General features: G+C 33.8%; 1 protein-coding gene across 2 annotated transcripts in view; it reads left to right on the top strand.

Annotated features, from left to right (window-relative positions):
• LOC113504709 overlaps positions 1-22,898 on the top strand; it is a 151,879-nt gene that overhangs the window by 85,089 nt on the left and 43,892 nt on the right. For both annotated transcript variants that reach the window (XM_026887113.1, XM_026887112.1), the window contains exon 3: positions 18,517-19,120. In XM_026887113.1, coding sequence (XP_026742914.1) covers positions 18,539-19,120 — 582 coding nt within the window. In that variant the 5' untranslated portion in view covers positions 18,517-18,538. The remainder of the gene's footprint in view (positions 1-18,516; positions 19,121-22,898) is intronic.

The following is a 22,898-nucleotide window of genomic DNA, read 5'->3' as shown; positions in this document are numbered from 1 at the left end:
GCAAAATATGGTCTTTGCAATCCCTTGCTCGTCTTAGTAACATCACTACGCTTTTGAAAACAACTTTTAAATCATAACATACACCATTTATATTCCGTAAAAATTAAAATATTCGTTTTCAAAACCCCCTTATTTCTTACTGATCAAACTTTCAATACAGTGTATCATACAATAGCAAGGCTTTTTATGCTCGACACACCACAGTCCATGCATGCTTCTATGCTCGGCCCGTAAATTTGATTTTGAAGTCAGCAAATCAGAAAAAACCTTGCCAAGCCCTACTAAAATTTACGAGCTATTCAAGACTTGTTTTTGCCGCATAACCGACCGACGATTTAAACTGGGAAATCCGTAGGCATGTTTTGGGGTAAAAACTTTAGGTCGTTTTGCGTGGTGCAAGGCATAGAAGGATGGCAGGAGGAATGTATTTTTTTTACCCACATTATAACAGGGCTAAGTTATCTGCCCTTACTATACAGTGCATGCCTTATATAACAATGCAGGGTTAAGTAATAATTTCCTCTTTTTTCCTACTCTACTTGTTCAGTACTATGATTTTCCAGTTTTTGGTTAAGGAAATCATACATTTTTTAACTCCTATATTTTTGTAATGCTTTTGGGCTAGGATGCATTTAGGAAGATTATAACGTTTTTTGACATTTAATATTTTGACTAAAGCAATCATGTCTGTTCTTAAACATAAAGTTAACCGCTGGGCGATTATTATTAGGTATGATCAAAGTTTAGCTACGTAAAAGTCTTTAAAATAAAATGAATTTTAAATGAGAAAGAAAATTTGTTTTCACGGATAGCCGAGTGGTATTGATCACCGCGCCAAACCGTAGGACAAACATTTGTGTGATTGATTTATTAAAATCCATGTTATTAAATAGAAAAAGAACTTCCCGGATAACATAAGTATCGTTAACTAAAATCGCTACGAGCTTATTAAATGCACCAAACAAAGCAGCACTTTTTCAATTTTGTTTCCAAAGCTTTTCGGTTTCGTGTGAATTATACCCGTTGTAATGAGAAGACAATCGACAGTTTTTTTGTTTTAATGTATGTTTTCAAAAACCATATTTTTTGAAAAACAATTGTTTGCTTAACGGTATAATACATAGAAACTTTTTCATTAACGTTTTCAACAGGTTTAGATTATACGCCCAAGGAATGATACGTAATGTTACTTGTTACTAATTAATTATTTCTCTCGAAACACCTAACAAATTATACGTACGAGTCTAGTCATTTTGGAGAACATTTTCAAACCTAAATTCTTGGAAATACGAGATTTATAATAGACTAGCTGTTGCCCGTGACTTCGTTCGCGTGGTTAGATGATATACGTTAGGAAATTTTGAAAGCCGTCGAAGATGAATAATATTCCCTGTTTTTTCCACATTTTCTATTGTATCTCCGCTCCTATTAGTCGCAGCGTGATGGTATATAGCCTAAAACCTACCTCGATGAATAGTCTATTTAACACAATTTTTTTAATTTAATTTTTCAATTTGAACCACTAGTTCCTGAGATTAGCGCGTTCAAACAAACAAACTCTTCAGTTTTATATATTAGAACAGATTTACACTGAAAACAAAAATCCACTCACAGTTCTTTATTATGTGTATTAAATGTATCTTTTTAAATCAGATTGAAATTGTATTCAGTATGAACTATGTTTAATTCCAATGAATAACGTGACTTAAATACATTGATTCCGTGACACCTAGTTTTTCAAATAGCACGTGACTCAAAATAAATATAACATAGAATAAGACATTACAACAACAACAATCAAACCGTGAAAATTCAAACTCAAATAGTCACTACCATTGTCCTTAATCTCACTTTTTTCTCCCCGTCGGAATCACGAACTCGATCGAAAACGTACGTGCGTAGAAAATTTGGCCGAGTTAACAGGCGATGTGCTTGACGACGTAATTCAAAACGGACTTTGAACTTGAAATTGTAGCTTTTTTAATCTCATGTTTATATTTCTCACGAACAAAAACTATTTCTCATTTAATTTTTTACAATGGATTAGCTCGTGCCTAGTCCAAACGATTTTAAATCGCGATCAGTTTTTTTAGAACCGACGAAAGTGCATCGGACAATTTGTGAGCAAAAAGTTTACCTCATTTTTTAAAGTTTAATCACAAGTTGCGAATTTCAGTTTTAATTTTACTCTAAACCGAGATTAACAAAATATAATTAAAATTTAAACCGACTAGTGGTCGCCTGAATGTAGAAGTGAGCATAATTATTTAATTACATTCACGTTCTGTAAGCCGAATAATTTTAAAAAGAAAATTTCAGTCAGAGAAATTTCCCTACATTAACACACTACATAATTATAAAAGGAACACAGATTTAATTTTAAAATTACTACCAATTTACACGTTGAGTGAAATTACAGTAAATTCTCTCGAAACGCGAAGTGAGTAATCTTTTATACATCTTACAGGCCCTTAATGAGCATTAATTAAAATTAACAAATTAATATACGTACATACACCTGTGTATCTAATTAACCCAATTTTGCAATATAAATTTTGAGATGAATATAATATTGCTACGAAGTTTTTGTTTCGGATATTTTTTGTAAGTAAACATATTATGTGGCATTAAAAATATTTTATCATCAGCCTTAGTCAGCTTCCAGTCTAACCAGATACGGCTAAATATTTGTATTTTTACAAGAAGCGACTGCCCATCTGACCTCCCTAAGCCAGTTAACAGTTTAAGACGATCCCCCTTAGTCAGACTGGTTGTTAGACTTTCTAGCTTCTGTTTAAGTTTATATTTATTTATTTATACTTATTAATACACTGTATTAGTAATATGCGGATGAGTATTGTTAAGAACTACACTACTTTCGATGCTATGTAGCCCTGGTCAAATAATATCTTCTGATAAATTCTCCTTTCTCTCTTACCAGTGAAATCTATAAAACTCTCCTTTTAAGTCAGCAATTTAAATACCTGAACACAAAAATACCAAAGTGTAAATTTTGCCCACCAACGTCGAAAACATAACCACAGTGCAACTAAATTTGTCCTACATATCGCACAAAGCATTCGCCACGCTTTTTGTTCCTTTATCAATATCAAAGGAGCTTGAATTGTCTTTTATTTCATTAAACGCATCATACCGCCTTATGTTTTAAAATAAACGAGTTGATTTGCTTCGGTCTGTAGGCGGAGAAATGTTGATTATGTCCGTTATTTAGTGTGTTCAAAGATAAAATCCATTTTAAACATAATTTAGAGTGATTTAGAAACAGTTACGGCATCCCAGTATTGTGAATATGTTCGTTTAAATTGTTTCTAAATGGATAGATATGGTAAAAAGTGTAAGTAAATTGTTTTTTAGTTTGAATTTTTCGTTTTGACATGCGTTTTTGTATGGTAACACGATTGGGGATCTCCTTGTTAGTAACATTTGAATTCAAATTGAAATCGATGTTACTTATTATTCATTATCAATAAAAAACTGACATCTATTTACTCAAAAAATCCAACATCTTAAAAAAATACCTAAACAAATAACAATCCCACAAAAAGTAAGAAATAAATCATTAACTTTTTGCATCGTCAGAAAAAACCGCTTCACTGCCAAACCGCTCATCCAATACCAATTACGAACATTAAAATGTGCAACCAATTTACTTACAGGTCCGATCCGGCGATAAATTAAAGGGTGTAACTAAAATAGGGCTTGGGGCGCCAATTTCACTCTATAAATATGACCGTCTCGTTTGTTTCATACCTTGTTAACATGTTTGCTGTTTATTTGCGCTGCGAACAATAAATTTTGCTGCTATCTGTACAATGGGCAACATTATGGGAAAGGGAATAGGCTAGGTTATACTTTTGTCGTGATTTAACTTGTTTGTGTTTTTTTTTCCTGTGAATTATTTTGTTTGGCGCACTGTGGATGATTATACGGTGTGTTTTTAAATGTTTATCATAATTAACAATGATTATATTTTTAACACAAATTTCTCTGATGTGATTATTTGGTTTTCCCCAGAAGGGTGTTCTGATTAAGATTTTTTTTTTAATAAATGTGGACAACTTCACTTACATTGTTCTGAACCCAAAGTAAGTTGCTAAAGCACTTGTGTTATGGAATTCAGATACAACGAAGGTACCACAAACACCCAGACCCGAGACAATGTAAAATTGTGAGTTTTTACATTGACCCGACCGGGGATCGAACCCGGGACCTCAGAGCTAGCGACACCTTGAAACCGGTGCTCACGCCACTCGACAACGGAGGTCGTTAAATTAAATTGTGTTTAATCATTCTTACACGCCATGAATGCATTTCAACCTTTTCATAGCTTAATACATTTAGTTAGTGGTTGGGTTAACCGTAAAAAGTACAAAATACAAAAGTCATGTAGGGTTTTATTGGTAAAGAAACAAACCAAAAAAAAAAATAGTATTTACATGAAGCTCTGTACTAATCGATTTGACTGTCGCTGGATTCTCCTGTTAAAATGAAACCAAACGATTTATCGACCACCATTGTTTATCGCTCACTTTCATAATGGTTGGTTCTTCTTTGTATCGATAACTTTACTAAGCTTTTATAAGTGTCGAGTGAATGAAAACATCGTTATAATATCGATATCTTACGGAATGTAACTTGAATGCGTTTCGAACGAGCAATCGTTAAAGTATCAACTGCAGTCGGAAACTAAAACCATGAATTTATTACGGTATTATTTGCGGCCAATCTTGATTTACTTTATTCAATTTCGGTAAAAAATAATTTGAAGTAATTGTTTGACAAAAAACACACAAACATCCGAATTAAGAACCTTCCCCTATTTGGAAGTCTGTTAATAAGTATTATTCTTTAAATATGTTTCAACTAAGCGTAACAAAAACTTTAAAAAATAAATGCCTTATAAAAGTCACACACACAGCCTTCGAATACGTCGATCAATAAATGCCCCACAAGGGCAATTTATAGATGACCTACGTATTCGAAGAAAGTTAACTAAGGAATATTTCTAACACATTTATCTTAACCTATATAATGTCTCTCACGATCGCAGTAAATACAATCCAAAGAAAAAAAAAACATAAGAAATTCGAATACCACCAACATTCAGATCGCCACAAAACACACATACGTTACACTACTACAAACTCGGCCAGAATCGAGCACAAAAACAGCGCTAGACTATTTTCATTCATGTTTATATCTTGGACTCCCCGGCGACTCGCTGAGTTTTATTGACAGCATAAATACCTCGTACCAGCGCAGCGAATGTAGACCAGACAATATTTAGATAGGTTAAGTAAATTTCCATTTTCAGTTAAACAAGTTTCGGAAAAGAGTTTTCACTTCAATGGAATAACGCTATTTAAAAATGAAATAAAATCTCTAGATTCAAATTAATGTATTCTATAGTATTTTTATGCCAGTATTTTAAATGACAAAGTTCTCGATAAATTCTTTAAAAATAGACTCATCATAGGGATGATGACAATTTTTTTTTGCAGTATCCGTCTTGTAGTTTTTTGTATAATAATGGATACGTATTTTTTTATTTTTCCCGCAAACATAAATTGACCAAATTACAGTGCATAACACTTACGCGTGACGTCACGATTGAGTAAATTTTACTCTATCGTTATGTCACAAGCCCCCTCTCCTAAACTTTAAAGCAGTTCATCTTTGTCAATTCTAGTTTTTCTGAAAAAGGAAAAAATACGTGTCTCATACTTTTCAATTATCTAACTGAACTAATGAGAATTTTTCTTTTTTTACCCAGTCATCATCCCTATTATTTAGCAACTTTTCGAATTCACAATCAGTTTTAAAATAGAAATCGATTAAAACTAAAGTCATAGCCTACAGCTGCTACGAAAACTAATCAGAGGAATGCAAGCCAATTCAGGAAATGCATTCACGTTTCGAATTTCTGAATACTCAACCAGAATCGAACCACGTACCCGCAATTATGACAACTGGCGCAGAAGTTTCAAAGGCATACTTACTGTACGTTGCATAACAATATTGTATTTGCATATTACTTTGAAGTTCGCAGTGGAAAATGCTAATTTTGACTACACAAAACCTATTAGAATCACCCTGACGTAAGGTTAGTGTTACTGAAACTTTAAAGCTACAAAATGTCCTTTTGTTTGTGTTTTAACCGAAAATAATACTAAAAAAATCTTTCAAATACATACCAGTAATAAAATGAACGTATAAATTAGAAATAATTAAAATGTTTACGATCGCGTGAGCATTCCGGCATGATATACGATTTTTTTATAACCTCAACCATAATGTCACTTATTTGAAGGTTAAGTGAATCATGTTTTGATTTAGAGTAAGTTAAATTTAATTTGAATATTTGAAACAAAAATCAATCCTTTGGTATATGAGAGAACCCTTTGCCCAGCTGTGGGACATTTTATAGCCTGGTATTATTATTGGAACAAGAGTTGTTTGCACAAAAAAGATATACGAGTATTTCCTCAGGAAAGTGAGTAGCCGCGGCACGGTTTTTTCTGTTTTTTTTTTATATTGTGATGTCTAGTACCTCCTTAAGTCTGTGGTCTCGCGCGGGATTCCTTGTAAATTGGCGACGTTCGTCTCTTAATTAAGTCGCATCAGTTTTTAGAGTGGCATCGCACGCACGCCAAGACTCCTGAGGGTCTAAATAAATATATATTTCTATAAAACTTAACTGCCGTTTAGATACGCGTAATAAAACACGAGATTTATCACTTTATTTAATAGTTGACTTAAATATTACCACCTAGGAATTAAAAATAAATGTCTTTTATTTTAACCAACTGCTTCGATGCAAAAAGGAGAGTTCGATTTTTGATTTCTTTATGTCTGTATTTGTATGCATGTATTATCCTAACAATTATTAATTTTCTTTAACTTATACTGAGTTGCCAAAGGAAAAATAAAATGTCAAATAAATAAACATATTTTTACATAATGCCGATATATTCGTAACTCTACATTCTACATGCACGTCTTGTATTTCTTAGTTATAAATTGTCGGCATTTAAATCTTAATTAAGTCGCTTCAGTTCAAAGAATGGCATCGCATGCCACGCTGACGTCTCTTGAAGAATCTATCCTTGTATTTAGAGTCACTAATTCTGTTTCTGTATTAAGATGGATGCTTTCACGTTTGTTTGTTCAGCATTTTAGTATTATATTCTTAATTTTGTCGATTTCTTTAATAGGTAGATGTAATATCATTCTTGTTTTAAACGTAACGTAGAGTTTTGGGGAAGCATGGTCCATTTTTCCAAATATTTTCTGAATGAACAATGGCTTTCTCTACATAGTGGTGTAAAAAATAAATTTAAAAACAGACGTTGAACTTAAAATGTAATACCACTCATAAAAATTGCGTAACTATCATTTAACAAAAAAATGCGTTCAATATTTTGTTTAATAATAATACCTCTTATTTTGCCATTGTCTTTAAAAGTCAAAAGATTTCCAGGTAGAGTCGGAACAAACATTTTTATTATTAAATTTATAAACAATTAATTTTAAGGTTTCCTTAACTATAAATCTAGAGCCTTCTAAATTCTGTATCACGCACGTACGTAGTCGTTATAAATTGGCGTGTTTCTAGTCTTAATTAAGTCGCTGGGGTTTTTAGCCGTCACTGGCAACTGGGAACTCGTGAGGACTGCCAGTTCGCCAGTCCGCCAGTCTGCCAGTCTAGTTAACGTGACTTCCTCGTATGTTACAATGTAAATTGTTATTACTTTGTTTTAATATGTATTAGTATACAATATAGGTGTTCAGTTTAAATAAATGTTTAGTTGTGTTTAATCCTATCGGTATCTGATCGGATTTTGGATTCCGATATAAATTCTATCTTATCAACTAAGGTCCCGCGGTCTGCCTGTCTATCCGTCACAGTTGCACAGTTCAAATTTTTACTAGTACTAGCAGTAGCTATAATAACAAAGAGCGCTAAAAATAAGGGTTGTGTTAAGCAATGGTTGTTACGGTCACGCTGATAAGAAACAAATATAATTTACCCACAAATTTGTCACCCATCCAATTTTTATTTGCATCTTTTAAGCCTCTTTTTCCTCAGAGTCGCACGAGTCTCACGTTTTTAATATCTTACCAATTCATATCTTGGTACACTAATAAAAAGTAACGAAATACATACACAGAGCAATATTTATTAACGTAAATAGTTCCAAATACACGGCGTACGAAATACGAATAGAAAATATTAGATGTTTGCACGAACGAACACATTTGAGAAAAGAAATAGAAATGCTAGGTGCGAAAGGCTTTTGAACAGAAATTTGTTAAGAAAAAACTGATTTATTTATACTCATGTCAATATTACTAAAATGTAGAGACCAAGTTATTTGTGTAGAGTTCAGCAGGGCTACGTTAGTTATAAATTTAGTGTTATTCCAAATTTGTTGAAATTAAAAATGATTTTGGCATTTATACGTTTATGGAATAAGATTCAGTTTTACTTATTCCGAAATCTTTTTTGAACAAGAGATCTATATATTTTGTGTCTATTTTAGTTCGCTTGAATAAATAAAGATTGAAAGTGATTTTGATAAGTATAAGGTTCAAAATTAAATAATTTAAAATCCCAGCATGGAGAGTTAAATATTTCTAGCTATTGTATACCGTACTCGGACAATAATTATCATCTGAAGCTGGATTAATAAAACTGCTGCGTATAATAAAACATCTTCTAAAAATAAAAATGATCAAAACGGTTTTGAGAATCGTTAAAATTCTTTTTGCTTAGCAAATTAAAGTTATAAAAAAGGTCTTTCGGCCAACCTAACAAACCTTTTTAGACAACTTTAGCCATGGAACAAAATAAACAGATTTATTTGTCGGTAAATTTCGTCGGCTTTGAAAGTCATCCTTTGATGTCGAAGAATGTTTTAAAAGACTAAAGAATAATAATTATAGAATTTACTACAGAAAACAGTTGAATGTTTGGGTGAATATTTCCTGGCTTATCAGTTGGTTTTCTCTTTGAGTATTTTGGAAAAGAATGCTTTTGGTTGTAGTTGTTCATATAGATATGCCGAAATACTGAAATTACCTATATAATATGCTTTGGTAAGCTGTTGAGTACGATGTTTTATCTGTTACTTTAGTTGATAAACCTTATAGGCTTTAGTTGACTTTATATAACCTTTAGGAACATCGTTAATTCACAGACAGGTCAACAACTAAAAAACTGTCCACTTGTCTGTCAACAAATTAAAAAAAATGTTTTGTGTTCTCAAGTAGAAAAATCTGTCAGAGGCTTATTGATTTTTCTACTTGAAACCATATTTTTGGATAGAATACAATTTTGTTGAGCTCTACAAATTATATTAATAATAAGGTGTAATTTTAATAATAAGCATTAACAAAAAAAGCTCGGAGTGCCACCGTCCAAACGTACCATTACTTATAATTTAATAATACGAATTGTTAGTGTAAAAAATGGGTGCTCTTAATTTCATAAAGTGAACAGAAATTACGATGACTCGGTTTTCTTGACACTCGATTTCACTGAGTCATATTTCCGTGGTGTGTTTGCCATACAACAGAAAAAAAACTTTTTGATAATTTATTATTATATTTTTTTTTTTGGCTTTTTGTGAAAGTAGTAGTAATAAAAGAAAGAAAATAAAAAAACATACACAAAATCGCCGTTAAAAAAAATACATCTTCCATTTTCATTTCCCATACCAAAAACTGCTTTCACACTCCACGTAACAATAACTCACCTTTAAACACAACATCTTCAAGTCACGAACAAAGCTAGCTACCATAAATAAAAGAGTTTCCGCACAAAATGTAAAAAAAAACCTGGAGAGATACCAATATATTTGGCGCTCCCTTGTCTTGGGCTTCAAACAAGACTGTGAACTCAATATGCGAGTCGTTTTGTTGCCAAATGCCTCCCCCCCAAGATGGGGGTAGGGCATGTTAGGTTCGTAACGAATTTCGAACCTTGGCAAGAGTCTTTTGGCAAATGCTTGGCAGTAACAGATATGTACTTGGGACACTGGTTACAATTGGTACGTTCTATCTGGGTGAAAGGGGAATTAGGTTACGAGGTTATTTTTTGTCGGAACGTGTTTATGATAAGTAGGGTATTTTTGTTATATTTACGAGTATATGTTTTGTTTGATTCTTTTGTGGGTGATGTGAATGGACGGGTTCGGACAAGTTTTTGCCATATTCAATGGGGATTTTGGGTACAACAGCCAACTAGGTCGTGGGTAATATTCGAAAAATCATCTCCAAAAACTAATAGTTGGGTATATAAAATGAAACCTTTATGTACTTCAGAAGTGTATAGTGTACCTCAGATGCAAGTGACAATAGAATTTGACAGTTAACATACTCGAAAAAACCACTTATGCGATTTAGAAGTAAATTAGTAAATGCATGTGCATAAATACATAATTATACACGTTATCACAATTATAAACCAACTCTACCTCCAATATACCACAAACTCGTTCTACAAGACTTGGTCTCCGTGCTCGCGTCCACATAGTCCTGGAACAACACACAAACACACAAACACACAACAAGACCAACTGAACATCAATAACTACTATTAACACAGTGTTAACAGACCAAGGAATCACACGAGCCGCCGTTTTAGCCTCTTGTGGCGTGTTTCCATTGTTCCCAATTAGGTTTTTGTGTAAAGAGAGGTGTGTGTTAAAGAAGATATATGTAAAGAGAAGAAGATATTAAGTTTGATCAGTATTTCGATATTATATTATTAGAAATTTTTGATATAAATAAAATTGCTACAAAGTAATGAGCCATTTCAAGCTGTTAAAAAATATGTTATTTATTTATTATTAAAAAAAAAATCGTCTTAAAGTAATTTCCTACATAACGTAGTGGTTTATCCGAGTCATTGCAATCAATAGACACGGATAGATTGCAAGGAATTCAAAAACTAATCTACAATCTAAGAAGGAATATCCAATACCTACTTATAATTTGAAAACTGCACAAAAAATAAATATGATGATGTGACGAAATGTATGTGTGGTATTAATCCGCAATGAGCGTAAATGTAGCAAAACGTGTATTACTTAAATATACGATATATCGAAAAAAGCATTGAAAATATGTCCTAAATAAAACTCCTCAAAATTACCGGCAACCTAAAATATCGTGACGTATAAAAACGCAAACGCGCCCTAAGGCGGTATCGACTAACATGTTTGCTTAAGCGTTAGTCAGGCTAATGGCTTACCCTATTGGTTCAGCTTAACTCTAGCTCCCGAACATAAAGTTCAAACAGAGACCTTTTTGTACGGAACCAAACAAAGACCAGGGACCACCTAGTTAGATCCCTAAATTAGTGCGGCAACTAGAATCTATGTAATCTATTAGATTGTTACTTAAAATTAAATGCAACTAACTGTTTCGAAAATTCGGAAATGATGAACGGGATAAATCGGGATAAAAACCATCCCATATGTTAATCTAGGATATAAACTATCTGAGAACCAAGTTTCATCTAAATCCGTTCAGCAATTTTTGCGTGAAACAGCAGCAAACATCCATATTATGTTCATATATCCATAGATACATACAAACTTGCGCGATTATGGTATTAGTAGGATATACATTTAAAAGTCTCAAGTTTAAATCTATTTTTAAGGTTCATCATCGGCCTAGCCTTTTCCCAACTATTTTGGGGTCGGCTACCAGTCCAACCGGATTCAGCTAAGTACCAGTGTTTTACAAGGAGCGACTGCCCTCCATCTGACCTCCTCAACCCAGTTACCTGGGCAACACGACACCCCTTGGTTAGACTGGCTGATAGACTTTTCAAGCTTCTGACTACCTGTAACGACTGTCAAAGATGTAGGAATAACAGCCGCGACCCACAATTTAACGTGCCTTACGAAACATGGAGGAACTCACTTTGACAAAGATGGTCACCCATCTACGGACCAACCGCATCAAGCATAGCTTAACCTGTGATCGAATCACTTATGCGGTTATAGCTTAGCCACGAGCTCCTCTATTTTTAAGGTTACAACGTTATAATATTATAACGTATTAATAATGAAAAAAGCTCAGTTGAAAGTAGGTACTATTAGTGTGAGGTCTTTGTAGATTGCTATACCTACAATAATATGTTTCCTTTGGCTTAATTTACTACCTACACAACATCCTAAGCTGTGACGTCATCCGACATTTTAAATGGACCACCTAGTTAGTTCTCAATCCAAGGTCTGGGTAATTTCTTAAAAGTATTTTAGAGAGAATCCTCCTTTTGATATGTAACTTATTTTGTAAAGTCTTGGTTTGGAATTGTCAGAAAAAAATGTTTGGAATTAAGGCTTTTTAAAGTCTAGTCATTTCTTTTTGTGTTCTTACGTAACTAATTAAAGAAGTTTATTTTGCGTATATAAGAGTATGGATTGGTATGGAATCGTTAAAATATTATAGATATGAAATTATGACTTTTATGAAGATATCCTTCATAAATAAACAGTATTTCAACAAAGTAACGATATTCGCTATCATTTACTTCTTATTCAAATATTCAATAAATTGGATTAGTCAAATATGGGCGCTAATTTATTTGTTTACGTTACAAATACCAGCCATTCCAGACCTTAACACCTTGTATTTGAGTTCACAATCAAACGCAAGGAACTCTACAGATTCTCGGCCGAGATAATAAAGGAAAATTAACTGTATTACCAGGTGATAAAGTAGGATTTAGCTTGTGTAGGTGTATAATGAAAACTGCGTACATTTAGACTACAAATCTTCATAAGAGGAAAGTAATTAACCGATCACGAACATGCGAGGGATTAATGTTATTACATTTGTGTGCAATGAAAATGGACTAGTCATGAGAATATTATAATAATATATTCCACAAGTTTTACACAACGCCATCTAGTGTCAAACTAAGCAAAGCTTGTATGAGTATTAGACAACTGATAAACAGACTGATAAATGGATAAATGACACCAAGACATAGAACAAATGATCATACAAATCACACAAACATTTTGTCCTAAACGGGATTTGAACCAAAGACCTCCGGTGTATCATTCAGGGGTCATCTAACCTCTAGACCAACAGTTGGATTATTTTTTGTCAAAATGATTATTATGTGTTTTAGTTTCAAGGTACATGCTTACATACATAATATAAGATATTAAATCCGACATCGTAGCGTGCAAATGAGACGCTGCTACGCTCAGTAGCGCGCCCTCTCACTTCCACAATGACAATAGTCCTGCTTTAAAATCAGTTTCAGAGATCATGTTACAAGCACTAATTCATAGTTAATTAAGTAAAGGTAAGAATTTTAAATGAACCCGAAGGTTGTAAAATATTTATGTGAAAGCGGGATGAGTTCTAAAAATAAACACTTGTATGTGAAAATGGTATATTTTATTTGAGGAGCTCGTGGCTAAGCTATAACTGCGTAAGTGATTCGATCACAGGTTAAGCTATGCTTGACGCGGTTGGTCCGTATATGAGTGACCATCTTTGTCATAACGAGTTCCTCCGTGTTTCGGAAGGCACGTTAAATTGTGGGTCCCGGCTGTTATTCCTACATCTTTGACAGTCGTTACAGGTAGTCAGAAGCTTGAAAATGTCTGACAGCCAGTCTAACTAAGGGGTATCGTGTTGCCCAGGTAACTGGGTTGAGGAGGTCAGATAGGCAGTCGCTCCTTGTAAAACACTGGTACTTAGCTGAAACCGGTTGGACTGGTAGCCGACCCCAACATAGTTGGGAAAAGGCTAGGCCAATGATGATATTATTTTAGTAAAATAATTAATAACTAATTAATATTGTTTAGCAAAAGGTCAAAATGTCGTCACGTACTGGTATTTGTCAAATAATGCCAAGAATAAAAATAAACTATTTTGTTGAAATTTTAGGCTGTTGGTCTGTTATTTTTGCGCGAATAACTCAGAAACGGCTACTGGCGATTCAATCGATTTTTTCTAATGCATTAAGGTATAATTCACTGAATATTTAGGGTTACTTTCATATCAATCAGTTCATACATCCCAAAAAATAAAACAATTTTAAGAATCGAGTAGAAAATTGTCCAAAAGACCTAAAAAAATTATATTTACCCAAAAATCATCTTTCATTCATCTTTTCACGAAAGTCACTGGCTTATATAGTTTATAATAAAGTCATTGATGTAAAGTAAACCATTTCTAACATTAAACAAGTATTACTAAACGTTGCGCAAGTTCCCGGAAACCGATACCGCAATCAATTTATTACTTCGTACTATCCCGAACGGTTCAATTTGTTCACTTTAACACTCAATAATCAAGTACAAGTCAAAGTATAAGTTACGATTCCGTAGAAATAGGTACTGCCTTTTATTTTTCGTAGCAGCTAAATTATTTAAATTGCTAGAACGTTTTAAATTTTATATTAATCGGAACTATGTCGACACTATCTGTATCTACCAGGTTCGTCTAAATCCGCTCAATGGTTATTGCGTGAAACAAGAACAACATCCATACATACAAACTTTCGCGTTTCTAATTTTAGTGAAAAGTAGGATTTTCGTAGGATAATCTACATCTTTGTAATTTCACTCTTTTGTTTGTCGACACATATTCGAGTTTTACCCTGTTCAAAAGTCTAGGAAACTTAGCCCGCAGAGAAATCAAAACTCTCTTGTTGCATTGTATATGTAGACTGTAGTGTGTTGCTATGGGACCCTAAATTTATCTTAAAATCGATCCCACAAACGATTCTTCGTTTACATTATTATTAAATGACGGAAACACATATTAGGAGGTTCTATTGCTCTCTTGTCGGTCAACAAACATCTCTGTTATGTAAATATACAAAGTAGTACCGCAAAGAAAGTTTAAAGTTACTGTAAATACAATTTTTGGGAGTTTGATGCCATGCGTAACGGCGGCCGTTGAGAGGACGCTCGGAATATGAAGGCATAACAGTAATAGAGATGATATCTGGTTATAAAAGGCAAAAATCGGTGACGTAACGAAGTTCTATCTACTTTACGCGTAAATAATCTTTGTTTTGGACAGAAGAAAAAATATTCGAAAAAACATTCAATAAAAAAAATCACCCCTTATTAAATGTTCCTGAAATGAAAACGAATCAAAAATTTTCCTTTCGCTCATACTAAGGGTTTAGTAATAAAATAATTTAATTGCTCAAATGCATACAAATGACAAAGGTACTACAACAAACTTGTAATATCCATACATTAAATCCATTTTAGTTGTAATATTATATATATTACCTATGCCTCACATCAACAGTAGCTCGTAACAAGTTGCTTTTATAAAAGTGTTCCAATTCTTATCTTCCTACGTATTGTCATAGAAACGGAATGTTTGAAGCAATGCATTTAATTCTGACAATGCCTTACATTTACCAAACCCAACATAAGTTCATCTCTCTAAGCCTCACCATCTTACCTATCCACAGCTCAAGTTTCAATGGTAACTCTTGATTTATAACTTCTTTCTCGTAACTGTTCTTGAACAGTTAAACATTTGATGCTTTCTCGTTTAGAAGAGCTAACAGATGAAATTAAAAAACCTCCAGATGGAAAACTCTCAGCATCTACAACTTTTGAAAGTCTCTACCGATTTTTGAAAAATATGTCTAAATATGTCTCACATAATTCGACTTAAATTAAAATTGCTGAATCCGTTCGGGAGCTATGATGCGACAGAGAGACATTTCAATTTTTAATAACTCCTCTTATTGCGACGGGCATTAAAAATAACTAGAATACTGTATACCGCAATAATCGCTATTGCCTTGCGATTGCGACCTTGAGACCTGACACGTAATAGGTACCGTTACTTGTTCGTCAAAAGAGTCGAAGCTTAAAATTGTAGGAAGTCAACTTGTCTCGTTTGATTTTTATTTCCTAATACCCGATGGTTAGTGAAATGACTTTATCCGTACAATGAAACATTTATTTCTTTTTCAAATTTGCAATGCCCGTTGAAGGTAATGTTGATGTATAACAAATCTGTTAAGTGCGAGTCAGACACACGACACTAAAGGTTTCGTACAAATAGAGCAAAAGAAAACTAATATTTTACCTATCTTTGTGACCGTAACAACCTTAGCTTAACCTCAAGCTACAAGGAATGATACCTCAGTAATATGATCTCCATAAATTAGCTTTAACTTAAATTTCTTTTAATTCGATCCAAATATGATATTGTATATGAATAGCACAAGAAAGAAAGAGCTTCACAAATAAAATAAAACAAACGACTGCTACTTATCTCAGCTTGAAATTCAATAGATTTATTATGATGTTCGAGAGTAATAAACAGTTGTGGTGTGGGCAGGAGGCTATTACGAAGCTCATGAGTAACGGCGAAACCTATCAGTTTACTTATTACTGCTTAAACTTATTGGTGTTTTCCTGAACTGACGGATTTTGCGGAATGGTCTACGAGTGGGATGTGGAGAAGAGTTGTTCCTTGTTGACTGAGTGATATTTAAAAGTATTTCTGGGTTTATGTACGGCTTCTTGGGATTAATATCATTTGTTTATCATGGTCTGATTATTTAGATCCTTGTAATCAAAATTATATCAATAAAAAGTTAAAAAAATATGCCAGATGCAGTGAGACCCTTGTCTTTCTTGAAATCGATTGAAATATCAACTCCGATCTAGTTAATTAAACTAATTGTTGATACTTCTTCCGTCTTGAAAAATTTGCAGACGATTCTGGCTAAAAAAAACAACAAATGCAAAAATCTTCAAAAGATTTATAATGTTAAACTCCACGGTCACTAATTCATGAACACCAATAATATACCAAATGACATTTAGAATCAAAACCACAACCACAAAATAATCCCAAAACAAATCATTCACAAAATGTAGTCCGCTATGAAATTCGCTCAACTCATACCGGATCGATCGACACATGCGACCCTCCAACCGTTATCCACTAGCAATAATAATTCACGTGAGAAAATCCATAGAATGGGTTCGTTAAGTTCCTTGAGGGCTCTTGTCGTGTATTGTATCGTTGTCAAGGTTCCACTGACAGCTATCGAGTGGCCACTAAGCGCGCCAAATGTTAATGAGACGTGTAGTATCGAAGATTACGATTTCAATGTACATTGATAGATCGCAATGAATATGCAAAATGATAATGGCTTTATAATGCGTAATGGACAAGTAAGTGATGATGATGTAGTTGTGATTTCGGATATGGAGTTTGAATACAATGAGATTGAAGTATCAAATGATGGTTTAACCTATTTGACTTTTGAAACGAAACTTATAGTATTAGCAGGTTTGGCCAGTTTGATTTGACCTATTTAATCCATATTCGATGGCTGTTTAACACAATATTTCAACTTTTGGTGTTAATTCCAAACATTCTCAGATTGCAAACAGTAATAAAAACTTGATAAAGATAACACAAACCACGTCAAATAAAAATATTAAACGATCGAGAACAAAGTAAGTTCATAATTCATGTCAGCATAAAAATGGGAACAAAAGCACAAGAAGTAATAATGTCAATCATAAAAAATCAACCGAGAGAATGGTTAAATTATTCACTTTTAGATTTCCAACCGAACGGTACTTTAAAATATTCATAAATCCTATCTAAAACCCTGTTTTGTATGCCATAACACCTCTCAATATTTTATTCGCTGGTGCCTCGGAGTTATCTGACGCTGTTGACCCTCCGACCTCGCAATCTTGCGGTACCTCCTTAGAAACGCCTTACGCATGCATAATTGTACTCAAGGCACATCTCTATCGAAAAACATTTGAACAAGCGAGCGAATGTTTGCAGAAAAATATTGTTCCTCCTTGTTAAGGGTTAAAATGAATGGTTTGTCTATGTAAATATACGATCGTGGGTTCGATTATCTTCTCTTCTATTCATATGGATCGTTTTTTGATATTTCTCGACTGTTTATCTTTCTCCATAACTTCTAACCTACTGATACAGTTAGATCTCTTTTAAGTTACGTCACTGATATTTCTTAACATACTATTAATCTTGTTGTAGTACAAAATAAGAAATCAAAACCCAATTATTCGCTTACACTCGCTGCAGTTTGATCAGAATTAAATATCAAAAAACGATGAACTTTAAACTTTCGAAACCGTCTCTCTGACAGGCTCATCATGATAGGAAAGAAATACCGAGTGCATAGCTAGAAACCCGTCCATCCAATTTGATGCGATAAAAAATAAATTAAAATAAGCAGAGAACGTAGCACCCGATGATATCGATACTGGTCCCTCGTCCATTGTACTCACACCGATGGTAGGTTCTAATTGCGGCTGCTTTGTTATACAAAATGAGGTGTTAGCTCTTCTATTAAATAATAAGTAGTTCGATACCACTGGAAAATCGATACGTTGTCCGTCAGATAAGAAATTGGTTCGGACGGTAATGGCCTTTCGATCTAAGTGTTCTTTATAAATAAATATGTTTTTGTTGTTGCAGATAACCTGAAAGAAGACTGCGTATGGCCGAAAGATACAATAGGAGTCCAATTAAAGCGTCATCGTACGCTGTTTGGACGTATCAAAATGGTATCAATAGACAAGACAAATATAAGCAAGTTCGTGACTTGAGCGCTGATAGTGAAAAAGAAAGACAAAATGTTCTTGAAAGTACAATCGCAAGAAATAGAATCACAGAGAACACAGACAGTGACGGTACTAATAGTGTTATAGCGTCGCTTCCCGATTCAATTGACGATACATCGGAAGATGAGGAAGTTAGAAGAAACGTCTGGAGCGACGTGGACGACGAACTTTACATAGCGAATTTAATTAAAGAAAGGACTTCAGATGATGTGAAACGCGACAAACGTGATACTAGTGATTATTTAAGTGATAGTGATATCAGTGAAAAGGTTGTGAGTAGTGTTAAGTTAGAGTACGCGATGTGGGAGTTAGAGCCCACAGATTTGACGGAGTGCGACTGCCTTGGACCGCCGCCTGAGTTCCTGTTGCCGCCGCCGCCTCGGCCACCGTTCCTGCAAGCGGAATATTACTGCGGGGACGATCCCATTCCCGATTTGGAAACCTGCGACACGGAACCAGTAAGTTTAACATATAACAAAATCATTAGATTGGGTAGTCGATCGAAAGCTTTGGTCAAATCGATAAATTGAGTATTTTTTATCAAGATTACTGTACACTCTAATTTATATGCAAACATTTGAGGAAAGCTTTTCTTAGAAAAAGGTTCGCTTAGTTTTAATTCCAGAGTCCTTAATTAAGTCAGTCTATTTAGTTTCAACACATCATTATCAAATTTAATCTTCACACTTTGTTCCACAATTAAGCAGTCAGGCCTCTTTAGACACCATTTTTAATTAATCCTTATCTGTGCCTAATAAAAACGGTTTAAGCGACTCGGATTAATACAGAGGTATTTAAAAATTCCCTCTATAATGTTGAATATTTTATACGAACACCGCTTGAATGTATGTCTGTACGTCTTTGTAGATATATTTTCGTTTATCTAATCTGGCTTGGCATTTCGTTTTGTTGTAGTCATGAATAAACAGCTTAGCTCATTTTATCAACTTGGTAAATATTATTCATGGGTAGTAATGAAATGGTATGTTTTGCTTAAGGCTAAGTTCTTACGTAACTTCAAATATGAGCAGCGCACTAACGACGTGTGAGATTATTCAAAGTTGCTTTTGTATAAAACTGTCTGCATTTAAAAAGCATTGCTGTTTGCACCCTTTATTCTAAAGCGAGCTCAGTTAAATAAACGTGACATGTTCGTATTTTTTATATTTAAATATTTGTTTATGGCTTTAAAGGATTTTAGTTTCAAAATTCTCGGGCCTTTTTGTAGGTTATAATCGAGGCCATTAAGCGTAGTCGACTCTCATAATATCAAGCTGAACACAAAATTATAGTATCTGAACCTGTAGCTTTATTTGAATCATTCAACAGCACTTATTCAAATTATTCATCATCTATCACGAAATTCTTAGCCATTGTGTACATACCAGCTACAAATTAAAATTCCCAGTATCCAAGTGTTTGTTTGTTGATAAATATTGTTAGAAAACCACGATGTTGCCGGCAACTAACTGTATCTGTGTCGTAATGTGTCTTGATAGCCACATCTGTCACTACAGTGTTAGCTTTCTCTTTGCTCTATTCTGAGGCATAAATAGCGGGAATGAAATGACTTGGAGATTTGTTAGTGTTTCTATCTTTTATGGTAACTTTTAAATCTGGAGTATTTATATTTGAAACTAGCTGCTGCCCGCGACTTCGTCCCCGTGGGTAGAAGATATAAGTTATGATTTATACCTGCCCTGCTTTTTTCACATTTTCCATTGTATCTTCGCTCCTATTAGTCGCAGCGTGATGGTTTATAGCCTAAAGCCTTCCTCGATGAATGGTCTATTCAACACAAAAATATTTTTTCAACTTGGACCAGTAGTTCCTGAGATTAGCGCGTTCAAACAAACAAACAAACAAACAAACTCTTTAGCTTTATATATTAGTATAGATATAAGTTTTAGGCCCAAATTGCAGTTCGTTTTGAAAGTATATCAGCTGTTCTTGATTAATTGACAGGTTATTTTGCATCCGTAATATGATGGTGTTTCGATGTTAGATGAAAATGCAATTCTACAGTAATAAGCTGGTCTCTTGAAGAAGTTGGATGGTAATTACGGGGAGTGTAGGATTCCGTCTTTTGTTCAAGGCAAAAGTATTTTTTTTCTTTTTCTTTCATATATCGTTCTACCGTTGAACATAATGCCAGATATGTAATTATCCTTAAAACATAATATATCATGGCGTTGAATGTTTTCCAATGCCCAGCATATTTCCATAAATGCGCTTTTACCTGCTTTTCAACTCACATTAACATTTAAATTACAAGCAGGATTAAACATTAAAATTAAATTTAAATGATGTTATTAAAACCCAGAAGCCAAATATCAACTTTAAAGTGAACGAGTTAAAAACGAATTTATTATGTTAACACCCGAATAATGTAGATTTTATTGTTATTTATTTTACCAGTATTGCCACATTATTTAATATAAGCTACTGAATCATTAATGTTGCCAGAACTATAACCAGGAACGTTATAATAAACTTTGTATAAAACGACACCTATTCGGTATAACTAAGTCATAATCATTCTAAATTCATATTTGGTCAAAAGTCAATGCATGCTATCCATTGCGTTATTTCATTGGACGTTTATCTACCTCTTGTGTATTGGGAAAGCAATGAATGTAAATTTCGTGCTACGGACGGTTTTGTGCGAACAAATTTATGATGTGTGGTGCCTTGCTAAGAATAATTTAGTATTATCTGAGTTAATAGGAGCAGCTGCGTTTTATGTCGTTTGGCGTACTTGATGATTACTTTAATTAGGGTATAAAGTACAGAGAGCTTTTATTGTCTTTATTCTGCCTTCATTCAGTGAATCTGGATTCAAAATAAGCTGAGGCTGAGAACGAAATATATACCGAACGTTGCTTAAAATATTACTAGGTATTTATTATTCATTTGTAGGTTTTCATCTCCACTACATATCATTACTCTTTCTTTCGGATTTTCAGTTGTTTTATCACCTTTGTCTAGAAATCTTATTTTACTTACATTAACTACAAAAAAGGGATAGCTAAAATAGATGGATGCAGAGAATAAAAGACAAACTTGACATAGATGGGTACACCATAAGAACACAGCATTGGAGTTATCCAAGGCAATAAGAATGAAGAAATTACATAAACGTATAAATAGACATACACTATTACAGGCAACTAAGCAATCACTGAGAAACTAACTGTATTTAAATCCTCATGTATTCAGATAGGAAATAGGTACACCAAGATCGCTTAGTCATCTCGAAGCCACTTAGTAAGCTTAGGTACGCTAAATTCCTGCGGTTAATCCCACGATCAACTCGATTAAGACATCAACAATCCGTATAATTAGTTCTCGATAAACAGCAACACCTTGGTGGGTGTCCTGGTACTAAAAGTGTTAGTAATAATATAAAAGAAAAGAACGGCGGCTTTAAGTTTACCTACCGCGTTCGATCGGGATTTTAACGAACACAAAAAGAGGTCGCATTTTTTATTGTTCATATCATTCGCAGTGATAGAGTAATGTTGTGGCCTCTAGACTGCCAAGTCATAGGTTCCAGGATCAAAACCGGAAAATACATCATGTCTTTTTGAATTTATTATCGTATTACAAAGTAATTATCACATGCTACAAGCGGTAAGCCAGCACACTTTAGAATTATTCAAGAGAGAATGTAATATTCTTTGTGATTCCAACACTAGCGATCCGATCTTTAATAGTTGGTAAGCCACTGTTGCTGGCAATTCTGTCAACACCTAGATGACTCAAGACTTATGAATCAGAGCATTTATGCGAAAGAAATTCCAGTATACTTGGTTACAAAACTCAAAACTACGACATTATCAAACAACGAAATTAATTATCACATAAAAAAATCCAAGAATTTATTTTAACATAATAATCTACAAATTAATGGTGGCAACTCAAACACTAAAACATGTTATACTTTATTAATCCAGTTTATAAAACCATGATCATAAAATAAACGTTAATCGCTTTCCTGGAATCGAATAAGCAGCGCCTAAATTCTGCGGTTAGCTTTACCTACTAAATGATTAAGATGTCAACCACTTGATAATTATCCCTAATTCTGAACTGACAAGCGCATACAAACTGGGACCAAAAAACGATAAGCAACTCTAAGCTCAAGTCGCTAAAGTCGTAATCCCAATAACACGAGAAAATACTTGATGGAATCACGTATGTTCGCGAATAGTTCAACGCAGTTTAGACAGTCAA

Source organism: Trichoplusia ni, chromosome 23 (assembly GCF_003590095.1).
Source record: "Trichoplusia ni isolate ovarian cell line Hi5 chromosome 23, tn1, whole genome shotgun sequence".
In the NCBI taxonomy this organism is placed as follows: domain Eukaryota; kingdom Metazoa; phylum Arthropoda; class Insecta; order Lepidoptera; family Noctuidae; genus Trichoplusia; species Trichoplusia ni.
Note: the sequence above shows the minus strand (reverse complement) of the source record. Positions and strands in the feature narration are given on the sequence as shown.